The sequence below is a fragment of the Furipterus horrens genome, unplaced genomic scaffold (assembly GCF_987537825.1).
Source record: "Furipterus horrens unplaced genomic scaffold, mFurHor1.1.pri manual_scaffold_10, whole genome shotgun sequence".
In the NCBI taxonomy this organism is placed as follows: domain Eukaryota; kingdom Metazoa; phylum Chordata; class Mammalia; order Chiroptera; family Furipteridae; genus Furipterus; species Furipterus horrens.
In genome coordinates, this window is record NW_028327180.1 from 1,364,486 (window position 1) to 1,384,151 (window position 19,666).

At 61.8% G+C, this 19,666-nt stretch overlaps 1 protein-coding gene across 1 annotated transcript in view; it reads right to left on the reverse strand.

Moving 5' to 3' along the window:
* Nucleotides 1-247: 247 nt before the first annotated feature.
* SEC24D (SEC24 homolog D, COPII component) overlaps nt 248-19,666 on the reverse strand; it is a 52,528-nt gene continuing 33,109 nt past the window's right edge. Inside the window, exons 11-23 of the mRNA XM_090288383.1 lie at nt 16,826-16,950; nt 12,765-12,956; nt 12,117-12,210; nt 10,529-10,645; nt 9,695-9,865; nt 8,885-8,981; nt 8,628-8,773; nt 7,649-7,787; nt 6,459-6,577; nt 5,380-5,559; nt 4,400-4,591; nt 2,351-2,440; nt 248-533 (exon numbers count right to left, since the gene is read on the reverse strand). Coding sequence (XP_090144509.1) covers nt 393-533; nt 2,351-2,440; nt 4,400-4,591; nt 5,380-5,559; nt 6,459-6,577; nt 7,649-7,787; nt 8,628-8,773; nt 8,885-8,981; nt 9,695-9,865; nt 10,529-10,645; nt 12,117-12,210; nt 12,765-12,956; nt 16,826-16,950 — 1,803 coding nt within the window. The 3' untranslated portion in view covers nt 248-392. The remainder of the gene's footprint in view (nt 534-2,350; nt 2,441-4,399; nt 4,592-5,379; nt 5,560-6,458; nt 6,578-7,648; nt 7,788-8,627; nt 8,774-8,884; nt 8,982-9,694; nt 9,866-10,528; nt 10,646-12,116; nt 12,211-12,764; nt 12,957-16,825; nt 16,951-19,666) is intronic.

Below are 19,666 nucleotides of genomic sequence, written 5' to 3' on the forward strand. Positions count from 1 at the left end.
GTGCAGACCGCACGCTGGAAAGCGTGTTCAGTGGGGTTATGTGATTTTAAAAAATAGAATGTAAAAATTAAGTTCTTCCCCTCACTGCAAATGGAGAGCAACCAAGACAATTTTCACCCCAAAGCTATACATTTGGAAAAATAATTTATATGTCTGGCACAAAGAAAGAGCTGAGAACGTTCCCAGTCGTGCGCTGGGGCGGGTCCGTTTCCGGGGTTCCAGCGGTGCCGTCAGAAGCCGGGGCTCCCCTGCTGGCTGACCCCTGAGCACCAACGTGGATGTCGTGTTGGCCGCTGGGAAGGGACCGGGAAGCAGCCTGCCGTCTGTCACCTGCAGAGCGAGGCCCCGGGAGCGGCCGGCCGGTCTCCTGCGGACCGAGCGCCGCGGCGCCGTCAGTTGAGCAGCTGGCACACGGCCTTGTGCACGCAGCACAGGAAGTCCACGTAGGACGGGCCTCCGTCCAGGCCCTTGTCCTCCACCAGGCACTGCCGGAAAGCCACCTCCGGCTGCTCCCGCTGCTTCACAACCACGAGCTGGGGGCAAGAGCGACACGCGAGCTGGTTACGGCCGTGTTCTGGGCGGGGCCAGTTTCTCTGCGCCCACGTCACTGATGTGTGTGGCCGCAGAGGGTGCTGGGAGGTGCTGTCACCCGGAGTGCAGCCGGGGGCCCCAGCACAGCGCTCAGGGACAGGTTCCACTCGGGGCTGCCCAGCCCCGGCCACGGGCCACACAGTGCTGACGGTCAGTGGGCGCTCAGGGACCCGGGGCATCACGGTGAGCTCAGGCTCGGGTGGGAAGCGTGGCCCCGGGAAGGGTCAAGCCCAGGGAGCCCCGAAGGGAGGTGAGGGGCCCGGAGGAGAGGAGACGCCTGGGCCTGACTTAGCCGTGTGGGTGTGGAGGGCGGGGCTGGGAGGGGGCCGCGGGGAGAGGGTCCCTGCTCTCCAGGTTCCCTGGGCTCTGCTGTCCAGCACAGGTGCCACCAGCCTCACGTGGCTGTCACACACTGGACGCGGCCACTCCCACCTGGGCTGCGCAGCATTTGAATGCACAGTGGTTTTCCCGTAACCACTGGGAAAACCTAAACCTCGCTAACTGCGCATGCCGAGTCCGTGTGGGAGTGACGACAGGTGGATATGTTTCTAGAAGGAACTTCCACTGAAACGCGGCCTGGAGACAGAGTGCGGGGGGCGGCCCAGGTGGCCCGCAGACTCCGAGCCCCGGCTGCCCCTCTTCCCACAGCGAGCACACCAGCGGCACCAGGGACGCCGGAGTCCTCGGGCCCCAGAGCGGAGGAGCTGCCGTTGGTCTGCGCCCTGGTCCCCGTGAGGCTTTCACAGCGAAAGCTGACCTGGCTCCCGCGGGGGGGGGGGGGGGGGGGGGCTGCCTCCGCAGGCAGAAGGGGGGCGGGGCTATGTCCTGGGAGGAGGGGCTCCGAGGCCTGGCTGACTTCTGTCCTGTCGGTCTGTCACCCTGTGTCACCGGGCCGGGGTGGGGCCGCCGCCGTGTGCACTGTGCGCACGTGTCCCGGGCACTGAGTGTCACATGAAGAACATGTCTGGGTTGGGACTTCTCTGCCGTCTCTCTGTCCTGTCCTAACACTGGCGTGAAAACTGTCCTGGAAAGTTCTGTGCCCCCTGACACCCCAGAGGCTGTGAGGCTCCTCATCAGTGCGGTTCCCCGTCTGCCTGAAGCAGACGCCTGCCTGCAGGGCCCTCCCCAGGTGACACTGCTCTCACCCAGGCTGGCAGCCCGGGGGCCGTGCCATGTCCTGGTCCCGGGAGGCTGCCGCCAGCGGCGTGCCCTGCACCTGGGAGGGACAGTCTGGTGTCACCTGTGCGTTCCCAGCCACAGGAGACCGACACTGAGCTTGGGGGAGGGGGGGGACCCAGCAGCAAGGCCCAGTTCCCCTGGGTCAGAGGCGTTTTCCGTTCTTCTGCGCAAACTCAGGAAAAGGCCTGGGAAGGGCTAAGAAGGGCCACCCTAACAGAACCTTGCGGAGACCATCAATCTGAAGTTGTAAAAATAAAACTTAAAAATGGTTTGAGTGCGACTTCTGTCTTGACGCGTTTCTAAGCCCCGAAGGAAAAGTCACCTTGGAGCCGCTGATGACACCAGGCGCCACCCCACCGGGAAGGGATCTCCTGGTGACCAAGCCCTCACTCCCTGTCGCGGCCGCGGCTGCCCGCGCGGGTGCCGTTTACTTTCGCATGTTTGTCTCCGGTAAGGAGGTAGGTACACCTAAGAGGTTACTGTGAGCGTTCTGTCCTTTAAAGACTTAGGACGTGCCCTGAAAAGGTCTGGAACGAAACTCAGAACGTGAAGAGAGAAGAAAAGGAGGCCTCGGTCCCACCTTCATTGAGCGCGGCCGCCGGTGCTGGAGGATGCCCATGACGGCCCTGAGGGCCTGGGAGCACGCGTTCCCCGCCTCGGGCAGCACCGTCTGCAAGGAAGGGAGCAGCGTGTTAGTGCGATCTGTTGTCACGCGGAGGCAGAAGCAGCGGCGACACTGTTAGGATGTTAAGGTTCAGAAACGTCCTGCTAAACCCTATATTTGACTGTTGACTTAGTTCATGTACCAGAACGTGACAAATGTGAAAAAGCTATCCCTTCTGACTGCACACGCTTCCCCCAGTGAGCGGGGCCCTGGTGTGGAAGCGAGGCCGCCCGCCCCGGCTCTGACGCGCCGCGGCCGGCCCACACAGCGGCTGCGCTCAGGCCCAGGCGGTCGGTGGCCCCCGCGCCACATGCTGTCCCTCCCAGGCCACGGCAGCCAGGCTGTGCTGGGCGCGGAGAGGAGGATGCACCCCCTTCAGTGGCCGGTGCAGGACCCCACCCCAGCACTGCCCGTCAACCTTATGCCCGACGCTGGCTTCTCACAGGGACCGCCGCCTCTCAGATTTCCCTGCCACCTGGTTAACGTCCCCAAAAGGCTCCCGTCCAGCTGCGTGCGGCCCCTGGGGACGGGAGGCCTTGGCCTTTGTCCCGCCCGGAGCGACAGGGTGGAAGGCTGAGGCTCCCAGCGTCACGCGGCAGCCGGGCGTCAGGCACAGGAAGGCGAGTCGGAACGGAACCGTTCGCAGCCACACGGCCCAGGACAGGACCTCAGCCAGCATTTCCCACGGGGGGGAGGGGGGGTGCTCACAGTGGAGCAGGACTCCGTCACCGTGCTCACGGCCTGCCTCCTGCGTGTTCTCTGACGTCAGGCCAGACCCTTTTAGCCAACAAGTGGCGCAGAGCGGGCGCTCATCACGCTTAAGGCTCCACGTACCAACTGCCTCCCCAGAGAAGGCGGCTTGGGCCTTCTCGCCCGTTTGTTTGCTGAAGGGGGCCTGGGGGGCCGCAGGGACGGGGGAGGCCAGCTGCCCCCGTGCACGTCCATCCCCAGAGGTGCACTGACCAGCACTTCGTCAGCACGCAGTGAAAGCAGAGGATGCTCCTTAAATTTCATATGAACATTCCTGAGACCCATACCTCTTTGCCTATGGAATTATTTTTTGATTATTTAAAATTGTATTATTATGATACCTTAATTCCAACTGCATACAGAAATCTCACCATTTCTAAATCTTCATCTTAAAACAAGTCCCTTCATGGGATATGGGCAGCTTGAATTCCTTAAATGATGTACTTTTGACATCCATAGTGGGAACGCAGCGTCCTAAACTGGCCGCCCGTCTAGCCTGGAATCACAACCCCACCGCCCCTCCGCGATGCTACCTACGTATCTTCCTTCCGACCAGAAACAAGATGAGCCGCCATCAGAGGCGGTGCAGCCTGGAGGACAGACCGCTGCCTCAGGCGCCAGCACCCTGCAGGGAGGACAGCGGCCACCCCAGCCTGGGTCTGCAGATGACGCTCCTGACAAATGCAGGCTCTCAGCCAGACAGGTTGCCGCTGGGCGACCCTGATGTACTTAGAGTCCCCGTATCCATTCCACGTCCAAGCACAAACCCTTCAGCAACAGCGGCAGCAAAGGGCCGCGCGATCTGCTCTTGCAGGAATATCATCCTGCGGGTCACTGATCCGACCGGGCAGCAGCTGGGGACGAAGAAACATCTCGGCCCAGGGCGAGCCCCGAGCCAGCCAAGCGGGTTCCAGTCCCACCAGTGCCCCGCGCCCCGGGAGAACTGGTCCCCAGCCTCAGTGGCCCGACGCCCCGACTGGTAACCAGGAGCACAGAGCGTTGGGAGCACAGGGACGGCCGCGCGGCGAGCACCCAGATAAGCCGGCCCGCCGCTGACGGCTGACTACACACAGGTCGCCCCAGCTCACTGCTGTCTGTCCAAGCGCAGAATTCTCGTTCTCACACAGGACTTCTTCTTTGTAATTGTGGGCGCACGGGGACAGAAACACTTAACACGTCTGTCGAGGACCACAAGCGCAATGAAGAGCCACCTACCGTGTGGGTGCTGACGTGCGCCAAGGACGGCACGTTGAATATGCCCTGGATGAGCTCCGGCGGGCTGCTGGCCCCCAGCCACAGGAACATGCGCAGGCCGTCGGCCAGGAGGAATATGCCCTCCTCCGAAAGGCGGGACTCGGAGCAGCGCACGGCAGGCGGCACTGCGGGGCTCTGGAGGTCGAGCGTGTGCTGGTGGGCGGGGGCGGGAGAGTCAGGAGCGGCCACTCCACGTTCCCTGCTCCCCGCCCTCCCGCGGCGCGCACGAGCGAGCGCCTTCTGCAGCCAGGCGCTGACCCAGGCATTGGACGTCACCCCTCCCTTGTACGCAGCCAATGGTTTAGGGAAGGAAGGAGAGCCCACAAACAAGGAAAACGGGTACAGGGTTCGATGGGGTGTGCGCTATCCGAGAAACCGGAGGAGGAGGAGGGGCGGAGGGGGCGGGGCCCCACTCAGGGCAGAGGCCGCGGCCAGGGGCCCAGGAGACGGGAGAAGGAGCTGGGGCGGGGCAGGGGCGGGTGGGGTTGGGTGCTGGAGGGAAAAGCGTTCCACAGGGAGGGGACAGCTGGCACACAGGTCCCCAGGCAGAGCCGGCGCGGCGGGCGCGGGCGCAGAGACAGGAAGGCGGGAGGGAGGGAGCGGAGACAGCGCGGGGCCCGGCGGTGGGACCGGCAGCCCCGGGATCCTCGGTAGAGCAGGGACGTGAGCGGCATTATCCAGGGCACACGTGGCTCCTCGCGCTCTCAGGCAGGTCCTCCCACCCCTGAGGCTGCTCGTGCGGCCCGTTTGCTGACTCCCACCCACCCGCTCAGGGAGGGGTCGGCGGCCGGGAAAGGGCAGGGGCCGGGCGCCTGGCCAGTCGGGGCATCGGGGTCCTCAGCCCATCCCAGCGCCTGACACCCCCGTGCGCTCGCTCGGGGGCCCCTGCCCCCCGTCCCGCCTGAGCCCGTGCAGAAGAACAAAAGGGAACGCGCGCTCACTATGGGCAGAAGCTGCGGGTAGAAGAAGAGCTGCGTGTCCGCCACCCCCATGGTCATGACCAGCTGCCGCTGGAACGCCCGCTCATCCAGGGAGACCTCGGGCCTGCTGAGCAGCACGCAGCTCTTCAGCAGCGAGTTCATGTACGCGGGCAGCACCTTCATGGAGTCCGGGAGGATCAGCTGCAGGACAGAGACCCTGGTGTCAGAGGCCGGCCGCCCTGCGGCCCCCGCGCCTCCTCTGGGACACAGAAGCCCCACCCTGGGGCCGTGAAGAGAGGGGGGCCCATCCCCTGACCCCACACAGGCCTGGCACCCTCGCCCAGGACACAGCCCCACCCGCCCTTCACCCGGCCTGCGACGCCCAGCAAATACTCCTTCCCTCGGCTTCATCTTAAAATGCAGTAACAGCCCACCCACGTCACGGCCACGGTTGTCACATGTGTGAAGTGTCTAGTGTCACATACATGCGACTCAATGAGAGCAAGTGCGGGGCCTCCTAACCGGCCCCACCCACACCCACCCCCTGAGTCCAAGGTGGGCGCTGCTCCTGCCTCAGACACCGCGCACGTCCCGCTTTCCGTGGCCTTGAACCCTCCCCCAGGGGCGAACGCCACCGAGTCAGGTGCTGCGCAGTGCCAGGAGCAGGCCGAGGCCTGCGGCACGGTCCCCAGCGCCCGGCGCCTGGAGTCCCTCACGCCCATTAGCTTTTAAAATGCAAAGAACTCGGACGTTGATACGTTATATTTACGTTTGTAAACTAGGAAGTCATGACTGCCAGTAGCTGTTGTCAACTTCGTGGGTACACCTGAGGCGCGTCACGCACGGCCATTTCACAGACCCCCATCCCCACAGGGGACAGAGGCCTCATGTGTGTCATGACAGTGCCTCCGTGGAACACCCTGCTCACACGTGACGCAGCCCCCATCAACCCCACGTGCGTGCACATGTGTCGCTCAGTTTTAACGCTGGCTCTAACGCGCGGTCACCCCCCAGATGGTGCCCTCGACCTCGGTCGTGCCAAGAGCCTGGAACCCACAGCCCCCGGCGGGCAGCTCCGCGTGTCCCCGGCCGGGGCTCACCTGGCTGGCGGCGGACGGGCTGGCGCAGTTCTTCCGGTAGCAGGCCAGCATGTGCGCGGTCTGGTTCACCAGGATCTCCCGGATGAGCTTCACGGGCTGGTGCAGCGCCGCTTTGAAAGCTGTCGGCACGCGCGGAAGAAGGGGCGGCGTCAGCTCAGGAACGTCCCTTCAAACGCTAGAGAAGGACGAGGCGCTGTGGCCTCAGACCGCTCAGCCCACGCGGGTGTTCACGTCACTAGCCAATGGCTCCCGCCGAAGTGTGACGCCCCAGCCAGCGGACAACGGTGACCTGCCTGTCGCCAAAGGCAGGGCGGTGGCCCCAATTCTCCCTCAGAGAATTAGACATGGACTGCACACCCGGAGAAGAGACTGGCTAACCATGTCCTGACACCCCAAACCCCTACAGGGTGGACTGCAGGTTCTCCTAAACCCCACGTAGCCTCCACGGGGATTTGGGGGGTTGGAGTGGAACCAATGAGAACACCACCTCCGGCCCTGCCAGTCCACAGTCTCCACCGTTGGGATAAGCACCCTCAGTGTGCCCGGTGCCAGAGGGCGCCCTCACACCCCAAAATGAGCCCCGCATCACCCCAGCAAGGACGCTTGAAATGAAACTGTACAGTGGGGCCTGACTCGGCGTCTCTTTACTAATCTAGGGTTAGAGAAGCTGACTCGTCCCCTGCGCCTTTGTGTTCATGAATTCTGAATTTGCCCCCCAAAAGGCTGCACCACCGCAGCCCTTATCTGCTCCTAACTGGCTTCACCCACAGGTTTTCCCGAATTACAGTCGGCCCTTCGTATCCGCCGGTGCCGCATCCGCGGACGCATCCGGCTGTGGGTCGGAAATACTTTTCTTTAAATGGCATTGGTGCTGACGTGCCCTGAGCAGTTAGGCAAGGGCTGGGTCTGTCCTGAACACCCGCAGACCCCTCGTTGTCATGCCCTGAAACACAGCAGAAGAGCGGTTTCCTCGGCACCCACACTGTATCAGGCGTCGCGCCTGCTCTGGAGCCGAGTTAAAGGCTGCGAGAGGGGCGTGTAGGCTGCATGAAAATCTACGGCCTCTCGTACGAGGGACCTGAGCTCCGCAAGTTTTGAGGTGCTCAAGCGTCCTGGCCCCGAGCCCCCATGGATGCGGAGGGACGGCCGTCCCAGGCGGGGACCCCGCTTCTTGGGCCCGCGAAGCCCACCTGACTTGGCAAAGAAGTTGACGAGGGCGTCCGTCTCGCAGCTCTTGTAGAGGTCGGCCAGCTGGGAGCTGCAGCTCAGCGCCAGGTTGTGGATCCGCAGCCGCCTCTGCCCCCCGACGGTCGTGTAGAGCAAAGCGCACTGCGGGGCGACAGCGGCAGGTGTGTCTGGTGGCAGCCCCCCACCTCGCCGCCCGGCCACGGGCACGCAGCGGGGGCAGCCGGGAGACCCCCACCCCCCCAGAGCTGCGTCTGTCAACGCTGACGGCTGAACAGCAATAACACGGAATGATGACCCAGCCGGACCCCTGTTCCTGGGTGGCAGTTCGCCGGTTTAAGCCGAGACTATAACGGGGCTGCTCGCATGCAGACGGACGCCTGTGTGCGTTTCCTTGGTGCTGCTCACAGCGCGGACTGTTACCAGGGACTCGGGCCTGGCCAGACGCCGGCGTGTTCTCCTGACTGTGCCCGCCCCGCCCTCGGCGACACGCGCGGGTTTACGCCGATGATGTGTCTGCGCCTCCGGAGCGCAAACCCATAGCCACTTCCTAACAATCCCAATCCCCCCGTTCTTAAGGGAGACGCTCAGGCCTGGAAGCTGTGACCGTTAGAGACAGTTTTCCTGCGTCAACTCCCCAGGCTCCTAGTTCACGTCACTGCCTCCCAGGCCGAGTCCTGCTTATCCTTGCCCAGGACACAGCGTGCTGACCGCGGCGTGGGCCCTGCGGCAGGAGCACAGCGTGGTGGGGCTGAGCGTGAGGGCAGGAGCCCCGGCTGCATGCCAACGCCCGGGCCCCAGGCCGCGCTCCCACGGGCTGATGCGGCTGCAGCGGCACGTCCGCACCGCGCCTGAGTCTGCGCAGAGTGCACACCACGCGGTGCCCTGGCCTCACAGCTCCCACCTTTGGGGACGCAGCTGAGTTCCTAACGTGGCGTCAGCAACAAACGCGAGAGCCCCCGGCGGGCGCCCCTGTCGCGGTACCTGGATCAAGGCCCCGCTGTCCTCCGCGAGCTTGTCGTCATGCTTGAACTCCACCGTCACCGCCTTGTCGCAGTCGACGGCCGCCATCTCCACGTCCGTGGTGTTGTTCATGTACATCCCGCCGAAGAAGTCCGTGGCCCTGAACCCTGCGGGCCGAGGACAGGGCCTCGTCGTCTCTGCGCCCTCACCGCTGTCACGATGGCGGGAGGGGACCGGGACACAACAGAGGCCCGAGAACCAGCGCAAACCAGAGTTACCTGTGCTGGTGCGGACCCGCATGATGGCGTCAAACCCTATTTTCTTCTCGATGTCGCTGCGGAGGTCGCTCAGGAACTGCTGGCTGTCCAGGTGCACCTGCGGAGACGCAGTGCGGCCGCTGCCCACCAGGTGGCACCGCGACGCCCAGAGCAGCCGCCCGCTCCACTCTCAGCGGACACGGACTCCCGCGGAGCCGGAAGGGGCCCGGGCATTCCCAGGGGAGGGCAGGTGACTGTGCCCGGGAGGCTGGGAGAAGGGCCCGGCGGGCATCGCGGGGCCTCTTCTGCTCCCTGTTTCCGGGGAGGCGGCCAGCACGCTTCCTGCCCCTCAATAGGCTACGCTTCCAAGGCACCGGTGCCCCCAGCGGGAGCCTGCCACCGTGCCCACCCGCGCCCGCTGCACCCAGCGTCACAGTGAGCATGGCCGAGGCCGCTTGCGCACAGACCCGGGCCCGTCACAGCGCACACGGCTCCTCTCGTGCCTCTCGCGGTGCAGGCTGGAGGGGACGGGTATCACGCACTGCCCCCCGAATCGTAACAGTTTAGAACACATTTTTCGTCCGTCTAAAACAATTTCCTGAGTATACTGAACGTCAGTTTTATATACAACGTATCTTCTTCCCACCACGGAGATGCACCTCTGAGGCTGCCCCAGCTCTGTGCTCGGCCGGGGCTCAGGGCAGGGGGGCAGGCGCCTCCACGGGCCCTGACGTCCCCCTTGTCAGCTGCTCACGAGGGGCCCGCTCGGCCCGGGGGCCTGGCACCGAGGCCGGGGCCGCAGAGACCCCGGGCAGCAGACGCTCGCCTTACCTGGAAGTTGCTGTACTTGTAGACGGTCCCTCCCGTGAGCTGCGGCACCAGGCCCAGGGAGGCCACGTCCACGTACTGACTGGGGAAGAGGAAGAGCGTCACGCAGCAGCCGTGGGTCACGCAGTCCCGGGCCAGCGAGTCGTAGACGCTGCTTTGGGGCTGGAAAAGTGTCTGAGGAAGGAGAGGCACGAGAGGAAAATGAAAACCACAGAATGCTTTGGCCTTTAACTTTCAATTCCTATAGGACGCGTACCGAACTTTTGTAAACGAAGAGAAACGGTGTTTGAGTCCATGAACTGGCTGGAGAAGGGACCCGTAGCCCTCGGGGCGGGGTGTGTGCTGGGCTCCTGCCTGGCAGCCAGTGTCTGCGCGCACCTCCATCCGACCTGCCTGCCCCAGCAGCTCTGAGAAGCCGATCCGGCCGGCCCCCAGCCCCCCGCAGACCTGGACGCGGCCCAGTCCCGGCTCACGGTGCCATCCTGCCCGCGGGCACTGGCTTGCGCTCAGGAGGGAGCGGCGCCCGTCTTCCCTCTGCCTTCACCTCCCTTCTCACTCCCCACCCCCCATTCCTGTGACGCATCCCCCCCACACACCCCGGCGAACACACAGGACTCGGGACACCTGCCGGAGACCCTGTTTGAACGTAGCTGTATTTCACAGCAGTTGTCTAGAGACGGAAGACTTCTCCAGTTCTTCGCAAGCCTGAGTGTGGCCGTGACGCACAAGGCCTGGGTTTTCCAGGCGCCCCTCCCACCCACACAGAGCACCGCGCGCTCTGCCCTCACCCAGAGAGCCTGGGCCCGGCCCCCCACCCCCGAGGGCAGCTGCCCGCACCTTCTCTTTGTCCGTGTTCACCAGCTTCTTGTCGTCTCTGTTCTTGAGCTTCCCGGGGGCTTCCGCCGTGGGCAAGGAGGAGTGGAAGACGAACAGCTTCCCGGGACAGTCTGCGGCCTGCGCGAACAAAGTCACGGGCACGTCTTGGTGGGAAGGGTCTAGTCTAAGGGAATCAGGAAATCACTCGAAACATAAGTACTTTCTCTGCGTCGAAGACTGCGTGCCTCGCCCCTAACCCTCTCGCTGACCTCTGCGTCCCGTCCCGCCCCGAGCAGACAGGGAGACCGAGGCTCTGAGAGGACACGTGATTTGCCAGGAAAGGACAGCTTCCCAGCCCCGTCCCGTCTGCGTCTGTCTTCCCGGGCTAATCTCCAACGTTCCGGCGCCCGCCGTCCCTTGCGCGGGAGCTCCCTTGCTTCCCGGGAACACACCCTGGGCTTCACACACCTCCGTACCTTTGCACATCTGTCCCCTCAGCCTGGAACACCCCCCCCCCGTCCTTTGCTTGGCCTGCAGCTGCACATGGGGACACCCTGATGTGCCTGGGTCAGCCGCCAGGTGTCTGGGGGTCATTTTGCTACTGATAATAAGGTGCTTGGGTTTGAGAATGCTTCCTTAAACAATGCAGAGAACTCAGCGTTAGCCTGAGTGCCATCCTGACGTGCTTTGGGGAGGGTCACAGGGACACACAGGGACACACCCGGTAGCCAGCAGCGCTGAGGAGGCAGGCAGGGGTCCGCGCGCGCTGCGCAGCGAAGACACAGTCCCCACGAGTGGGTCCAGGTGCAATTCCCAGGACCACCGACAGCGGCGTGTTAAAACGGGAAATTCTAGGACTACCTTTTTTCATTTCTGTCACTGTTATTATAATACAAGCACCTGTTGTTTTTTTTCATTTGAGTAGCTAGAAAGGTATAAACTTTTCAAAAGTTCCTTTTTCTCCCCAATTTTTCTTGCCTGTCCCGTGGCCCCCAATTCTCCTAAGGACATCACTATAAAAACTTCTCTGTCCATTTAGACGTTCTCTGCTCATGGGAGTGTTGCAATTTTATTCTGCAGTAGCGGGTCTCACGTGTCTTCGCTGGGACGCTCTCTCAATCCCCGACGCCTGTCCGCGGGGCTGAGACTCCTCTCAGCCGCCTGTAACGCCCTGCTGTGCGGACTCATGGCCGCAGCCCCCACCCCCTTTCCAGGAATGCAGTTCATGACGCCGTGTCTTGGGCTACAGCCCCGGCTCCCCAACACAGGGCGGGACTTGGAAGTAGGCCGAGGTCCCAACCCTGCCTCACGAAGCCCAGGCATTTCCTGTGTCCTGCCCACCCCCCCAGCCCTCCGCCCCCGCTCCCGGGAGCCCCCCTGCCTGTCACTGGTGAAAGGCGGAGGGGTTCTCTTTAGATCTGGTAGTTCAGATGCTGTGGAAATATTTTAAACCGGAAACCCTGGCAGAACAGGGCGGGCCTGTCGTGCGGGACCTCTGTGGGCTCCGGGGCAGCCTCCAGCGCCCGTGCGTGCCCCGGGGCGGCATCTCCTGCGCCGACGTGCGTCTCCCGGTACCCTGCCCGGCGCGCGGGGAAGGGCCGCCGCTCACCTTCAGGGCCTCCATGCCGGCCTGCAGGACGGGCGCAAAGACCGTCTCGTTCTCGTTCGAGTCGGCGAACATCTCGGGGATCTGGTCCAACAAACTGTGGGGCGCGGGGGAGCGAGGGCCCCGTGTTAGCACGTGTGTAACGAACTTCAGGAAACCGGCCCCTCGCACGTCACACGCGGTGTCCAGGCCCCCCGAGCCCCCGCGGGCGGCCCTGGAGGGGGACCCGCGGGCAGCCCGTCCTGGCACCGTCTGGCACCGAAACTTACGGTTTGGTCGGAACATGTACAGAATCACACTCCTGGCAGATAGTTTCTCTATTCACTAAGTTACTGCTCTCTTAGACTAAAACTCTCAAATAATTCTTTCATTACCATCCTTATCGCTGAATACAGCCCCCCACAAGCAGGAACACTCTGCCTTGGGTTAACCGTCCAGCAAAGAGGGGGGACTGACAGGGCTGAGTGTGAGCACTGGGTTAAGTCCCTAAAGACCGGTCTGCATTAAAAAGATACAGAACTAACATAAAAAATAGAGTTCTATCATCCCTGTGTTCGAACTCCTTGCCAGTGGCCAAGATACTGTGTGACTGAATCAGAACAAAAACAGACACCTGAATTCCCCCGAAACGAGGGCACCCAGGGCATTTACTTGTGAATCACAGCCTGGGACTCTTGGTAGTTGACGAGGAGGCCGTCCAGCAGGGGCACGAAGACCTCACTCACGTCCGTCACCACCATCATCTGCGGCTGGGCCAGGTTGCTCTTGACATTGAAGAAATGCAGAACTTTGTTGTAGGTGATGAAGCCAACCCGGACTGCGGAGGTCTCCTCCTGCTCCTCCCTGGGAGGAGAAAGATGGCATTTGGGGTCCTTTCTTAAGTTTACAAGGGAGCGCCTCCTACCACAACTCCGCGAGGACACGTCCGTAAGCCCCTGGAGACACGCATCACATCTGGGTCTAACGGACCGGTTACCGGCTGTAAACACTGAGCCACGGTGGTCAGGGAGGGAAATACTATGAAAATAAGTCAGTTGACTTAAAAACATTCTCAAAATTCTAAGTAGAAAATCCAACAGGTATTAGAAAACTATCTGCTCGTACTTCTTTGATCTCACAATTCTTCTTATACTTGTTCCCAACCCACGGCAGCGCCTCCGTCATAAACAAGCCAGGCTCCTTCCGTTCTTACAAGCGCAGCCCCGGCCGGAGCCGCCGTCAGGGCAGAGGACAGACGGACGGAGCGTGGGACACGGGAGCCAGGGCACCCGCAGCAGACAGGGCAGCTCCGCCCGCCCTCCTGTGCGACTCCCCTCCTGCGGCCCCAGGAGACCCCCCAGGAGACGGGCTGCGCCGAGAGCCGCGCGCCTCGGACATGAGTAAGTGTATAACCCAAGTCCCAGGGCAGAACCGAGGGAGTAGCTCTCACTAGGTCATCGGTAACCCCAGCGACGGGCACGGCTCCAAACCCGCAGCAAAGAGTAAGAAGCTTCCGGAGGAATTCCAAGGCACGGCCCGCAGCCCGCGGGGGCACAAAGGCCCGAAGGCTCCCACTCAAGTCCGCGCTAAGTGGACTCAGAAGTGAGTGCTCCGGACCCAGCTCCATGTTTACTGGCGCGCGTGCGGGTGTGTGTCTGTCCTTCCCCCTAAGAGGACACAGCCGCGCAGTCCTGAGGCTCGGCCTGACTCGCAGTGGCGGATGTAACGCAGGGCTGAGTGGCTACGGAGGCCCCAGGAGACGGAGGCCGTCCGCGCTGACCCTGAGATGCCGGAAAAGGGACCGTGAGAGGACACGGTTCCGCAGGCGAGCGTGGCTGGCTCGGGGTGGGAGCCTCGCTTGCGGCACGAGCAGTGACTGAGCACAGGAGAAGGGCGGAGGGGGCCCCGGGAGGGAGTGTCTGGGGCTCCCGGGGCTGAGCCCACGGCACCTCCGAGCACCTGTGCCATCCAGCGGCCACCTCTCCCGCTGCGGGGCTTGTCCTTCACCGCGGCCTGGACAAACGGCGGGCAGCCCCCTAATCCCTTCCAAAACAACTCCATCAGTGTTTCTAGTCCGGGCTCTTGCAACATGTTCAGAAAGGGGGGTCCTACCCTTTGTAACTGTGGGCACACACGCACACACCCCTCTGTACCCCACACCGCAGGGCTTCGAGCCGCGGGCCACGACCCCAGCCCGGCCCACGTTTCCCTCCCCCGCTGCCTGTTCACCCACTGCTCACCCAGACCAAGCGCACAGGCTTCCCCTAGGCAGCCTCCCCGCCGGTCTGACCAGAGGGCCTTCCCCGCAAACCCCTGCGGCTCACCCACTGGGCTCTCAGGGGGCAGGGCCGTCCAGTTACCCCTGCTGAGTCCTGGGCAGAAAACCGGCCTGCGCTGCCCCGGGGCCCAGACAGCGTGGGGGTCAGGGTTCTGTCCCGGGTGGTCATGGGGAGGGTGAGGCTCCGTGTCTGCCTGTGAGGCTAAAACGCTGTGGCTGATTAGCAGGGTGCAGTGCTGTGTCCGGTCGTGCCCATCCCTCACCCCGACACGTTTACGTCAGCCCGCTGGAGAGTTCACGCCGCCGACAGGAGCCAACGTGCCCATGGGGTTTTATCTGAAGGCCAGTTTCCCCGCAAACCTTCCGTTACATAAGGTGAAAAATGTCTAGCAGATCACGAAGGGCATTTATTGTCTTTTAATGGTTAATCTGGCGTCAGCCAAGGCAAAAAGCAGGAAAGAAAGAAAACAGGCAAGAATCTAGATTGGTTTTCCCACTGGATTTGAATGTTTGTGAGTGACAGGAAGGGAGCACCCTCACTTAAAATCACATTAACAGTAAAAATCCCATCTCGTCAGAGCATCTCACGTTATTGCAAAACAGTAGTACATATTTTCATGGGAACTTGTTTTAAAATCTGAGAAACAGGGAACTATCTTAAATGTTCCTTTCTGTCAGTACACTGACAGATGCCCCGTTAAATCACACCCAGCGGGGAACGGAACCGCAGCCTGTCCTGCGCATCAGCTCTGCCGGCGTCCCAGGCACGAGGGACAGCGTGCGTAGCAGCCCGCCGCGGTCCCACTTTTCTGCCCCCAGTTCCCTTGGAGACCTGTTCCACCGTCCCCTGACCTGTGCCGACGACGGACGGAGCAACACTGAACATGTTAGCGACCAGGTGAGCCAGATGTCCCCAGTCAAGCATTTTAAACATTTTAGCTACAACAGCACTAAATGCAAACACTGAGGAAAAACGAGGGTTTGATCTGCAGCGCTTCACACCTGCCCCTTCCTGTCCCGGAGGGGTCAGGCGGAGAAGCGGGGCAGCCCGGCAACACCAGAGACGTGACTTCGGAGGGAAGGGGTCACGGACAGGGCCCCCCTGTCCCAGGATCGGCTGCGCCACAAACACCCCCACTCATTGCTCAAGACGCATCCCGCCTCAAACGGCCACTGGGCACCTTGCCTGCCTCGGTTCAGAGAAGTCAGCCCCAGTGATGGCAACCTCACCGTCAACAATATGAAGCGACACACGGATGTGTCTTAAAAGACGGAGAAAAGGTGTTCTGGCCTCAGGACAAACTCTCAGAGAAACAGCCCCAAAGAAGCAGGGAGCAGCCAGGGGAGCCTGTTACCGCCCTGTTATTGTCTCTCTTGTCTTTCGGAGCCTCGCGCCTGCTCCGGGGCCACAGCCAACGTGCGGCCCCTGTGGGAGGAGTGGGGCCTGCCCTCCCCCCAGCATGGTCAAAGGGACGGGGCCGAGGTGGCGAGGAAGACAGCCCAGTGGGACCGGTGTGAGAGGGGACAGTGAGGTCAGAGCCCTTTCCTCACCGGCTAGTCAGGGGGCCGTGCAGACTCGGCCCCGCAGCAGCCCGGGCGGCCGGGGCAGGGCCAGGGGCGCACAGCTCTCCGGCTGCCTGGCTCTGGCCGGGGGCCTTCTTCGCAGCCCCCCTTCCACGGCTCCTCCTTCACTTTGGCATCCTGTTTAAAAGCCCCTCCATGTTCATGAACATCCCCACTGCTTCTCCAAACCATCCTCGGGAATATGATGACTTCAGCGTCATGGCTACAAATAAAACTGCTCCTGGAGGTCCAGAGTCATTCCCACGTTCTGAGGACTTGGGAGCCCCGGGGGCTGCAGGCACCCACCCCGGGGCGTCCCCCACCGGACAGCTGGAGCTCAAGAGGCGGGGAGGCCGAGGCTGAGTCTGGGGCGGGCGCCAGCTCCGGGCCTGGGTCCGGGGCGCGTCTTCCCCTTGCCAAGGAGGGTCTGGTCCCTGCTCCCATCCTGGGCCGGAGTCTGTGCCCTGGGAAAGGCCGCCATCCCTGATAGCACTGCCCCCTGCCATCCTCGGGGCGGACAGCGCATCGTGGGGGCACGCGGGGTCCTGGCACCCCGAGGACTCTGCACCGGGCCAGCAGCCATGCGTCCCCACGGGGAAGCCGCGCTTTGAAAGCCAGCCGCACGCAGGCCTCCCGAGCCCCGCCCCGCACGTGCACGGGGCTCCCCTGACGGCTGGGAAGGGACCGCGAACGCGCTCCCACGGCACCGCCTCCACCCGCGCGTCTCTTTTGCCCCGTACAAACGATCGCTCTGACTTTAAGGGGTGCCAGAACGGTGCTGTGTGAGGAATAAACAATCACCCAGTGTCCTCGCTGGCAAAGAGCCCCGGGGACCACCGGCGCCTGCTTTCCCCCCAAGACATGAGTCACGGCGGTGCGGAAGGTTCCTTACTTGGGCAGCCTCTCCAGCAGCGTCTTCAGCTCCTCGCAGATGAGCTTCACGAGCCCGCTCTTGACGTTGCTGTACGAGACGTCGATCATGAAGATGAAGGCGGGGGCGGAGGGGGGCTTGTTCTTCTGCAGGGAAGCAGACAAACCACGGGCCAGCGTTAGAAGCGCGCACACGCACCCGCGAGTGCAAGCACACAGCGCCGCTCCTAGGGCGTCAGCGGCTTCCTGTCGCCTGGGCCCCCACTGAGCCAGGTTCTCAGCGCCAGCAAGGCCGGTGCCCCCTGGGGTGGGGGTCTGGGAAGCAGGGGCCCCAAAGACCGACCCCTGCCGCGCCCCATGGTGAGTGCCGTCAGGGGTCCGGCTTGCTTGTAACACTCTGCCTCGGAGCAAGAAATGTGACCGCAACCCTGACAAATCGTGCCAAAAAGGGGGTACACAGGATACTTAGTGCCTCTTTTGAAACTAGTGAAACCTCATTACCTTCATCTTGCTATTCTCAACCCTCTTCCGTGATGAGCCTTTTCAGCGTTACAGACAGGAAGTCACACAGGAAAACTGCACCGTATTATTGAATGCTTGCCTATTTCTGACATGTTTCTGAGAAAAAGTGGAAGAGTTGGCCGCTTCTCCGTCTGTAAAATAGTCACTGTAACACAAAGGTACTGCTGCATAAATGCCCTGCAGCCGCGGCCTGCCACTGGCTGGTCTGCAAACGGCTGTGGGGGACTGATTCTCCGGGGCCACAGGGAAACGCGCCAGTGACTCAGCTAACAGAGGAAGTAAAGAGTCGGCACGAGTGCAACTTCATAGTAAACGAGAAACATGCTCTAAATATTGTATTTTAATTGTTATAATCATACAATGAGATGATAATATCTCCAGATTATCTCCTGGTTCGTTCTGTAAGTACAGTAAGGCAAGATGTAACATTCTTCTAATAAGAGCTCTTCATTTGAAATAAGGGAAAAAGTTACGGGACTTACAAATCACCGGCTGAAAACCTCAGTGCGTCACCACGTCCGAGACCAGGCCAGCGAGCACACACAAGGACCTGCGCTCTCCGGGTGAGCACCGGATTGCAGGTCACTCCTGAGTCCTCCAACCTAACTCATAACCGACCTACGCTGCCGCCCAGCGCATGAAAATAATCACTTCCTTCAATTAAACTCACGCACCGCCCCGGCTGGTGCCGCTCCGTGGACTGAGGACCCACCTGCAAACCTAAGGGTCACGGGTTCAATTCCCAGTCCTGGCACTGGCCTAGGTTGCGAGCCAGGTCCCCAGTTGCGGGAGCACAAAAGCCAACCACACCGTGGATGTTTCTAGTCCTCTCTTTCTCTCCACCCCCCAAAAAATAAACAAAATCTTTAAAAATAAACTAAAGCGCCTTCGTGACCCGTTCCACACTGATCCCGAGTCTGCCACGTGCGCACGCCTATGGGAAGTGCCCCCACAGCCTGTTTCCTGCGCAGAGCTGCACGGCCGCTGCTCTAAATGCACCCTCTTCCCCCCCCTTTCCCCTCTTCCCCGTCGTCACCAACGTCACCACGTGCCAGCTCCGAGGCTTGAAACATGCCTTGGATTCCCGCCCTTCCCATCACTGCGTCCCAGGGGCTGCTTCTTTCACACGCTTGTCCCCATCCCTCCTCCTCCCCACCCAGAACTTTGTCATCTCAGGCCCAGAAACAGTGATGACGTCCCGGCGGGCATCCCCACCCCATCGCTCCGTCCATTCAGTCCCGCAGGCTTCGCCCAGCCGCGCTCAGCAAGTACGGCCCCGTGTGAATCTGGTTTTCTTCGGCACCTTGCGGAACGCAGGCGCACGCTTCCAGGTCACCACTTCCAGACGGTGACTTGGACCAGCACGCAGCGCCCGCCCATCCCAGCCTATCTCCCCTCACGGCCAGGGGCACAGCAGCGCACGTCCAGCCGCGTCCCCGCGCTCTCCTGCTCTCCCGTTGCCCTGGCCGCTGCGTCTGCCTCTCATTTCCTTCTTTCTCCGAGAACGCCCCTTCGCATTCCCAGCCAGACTCCAACACAAGAATCACAGTCGTTTACTCACGGGGACCAGCCCCTCCCCACAGGCAGCTCCTCAAATGTGCTCCAGACCGCACGCATTATCCGGGACACCCCCACATGCAGGTCCTGCTAGTGCCCACACGTGGCATTCTAGAAGTTAGGATGACATTTCTCCCGCTACGCTGGTCTTCCTGTTAAGGAACACACACGCGCTGCTCTGCTACAGGCTGGGTCTGGAATCACTCTCGGTGGCCCTGCCCCCACTGTGAAGCCAGCGGCGCCTCCTCGAGTCCTGCACACAAGCTCAGACCCTCCCCTTCTCTGTTTAAGTTATCTTGAATTCCAGTAAAATGAGCAGGCACAAAACTTACGTCTGGACCTCCCTCAAGCGCAGTTGGATGGTACGAGGGACATTCACACTGTCGTACAGCCATCACCTCCACCTGTCCACCTCTAGAGCGCCTTTTGCCTTGCAGAACTGAAATTGCACCTACTGAGCACAACTCCCCACCCCCATCTCTCCAGCCCCTGGCCTGCTCCATTTCTACCGCCCGCCTCTGAATCTGCTGGCTCTAGCGACTTCATGTAAGTAGGATCATACGGTATCCACCTTTTGTGTGACCGGCTTCCTTCGCTTCATATGATGGCCTTGACATTCATCCATGCGGTAGCAAGTGTCAGAATTTCCTTCCTTCTTAAAGCTGAAAATACTCCACCCTGAGCGTGTAACACGTGTGTGGACCCACTCATCCACCGATGGAGGCCCGGGCTGCTTCCAGCTTTCGGCTACTGTGCGTAACACGCTACAGACGTGGGGGTACAA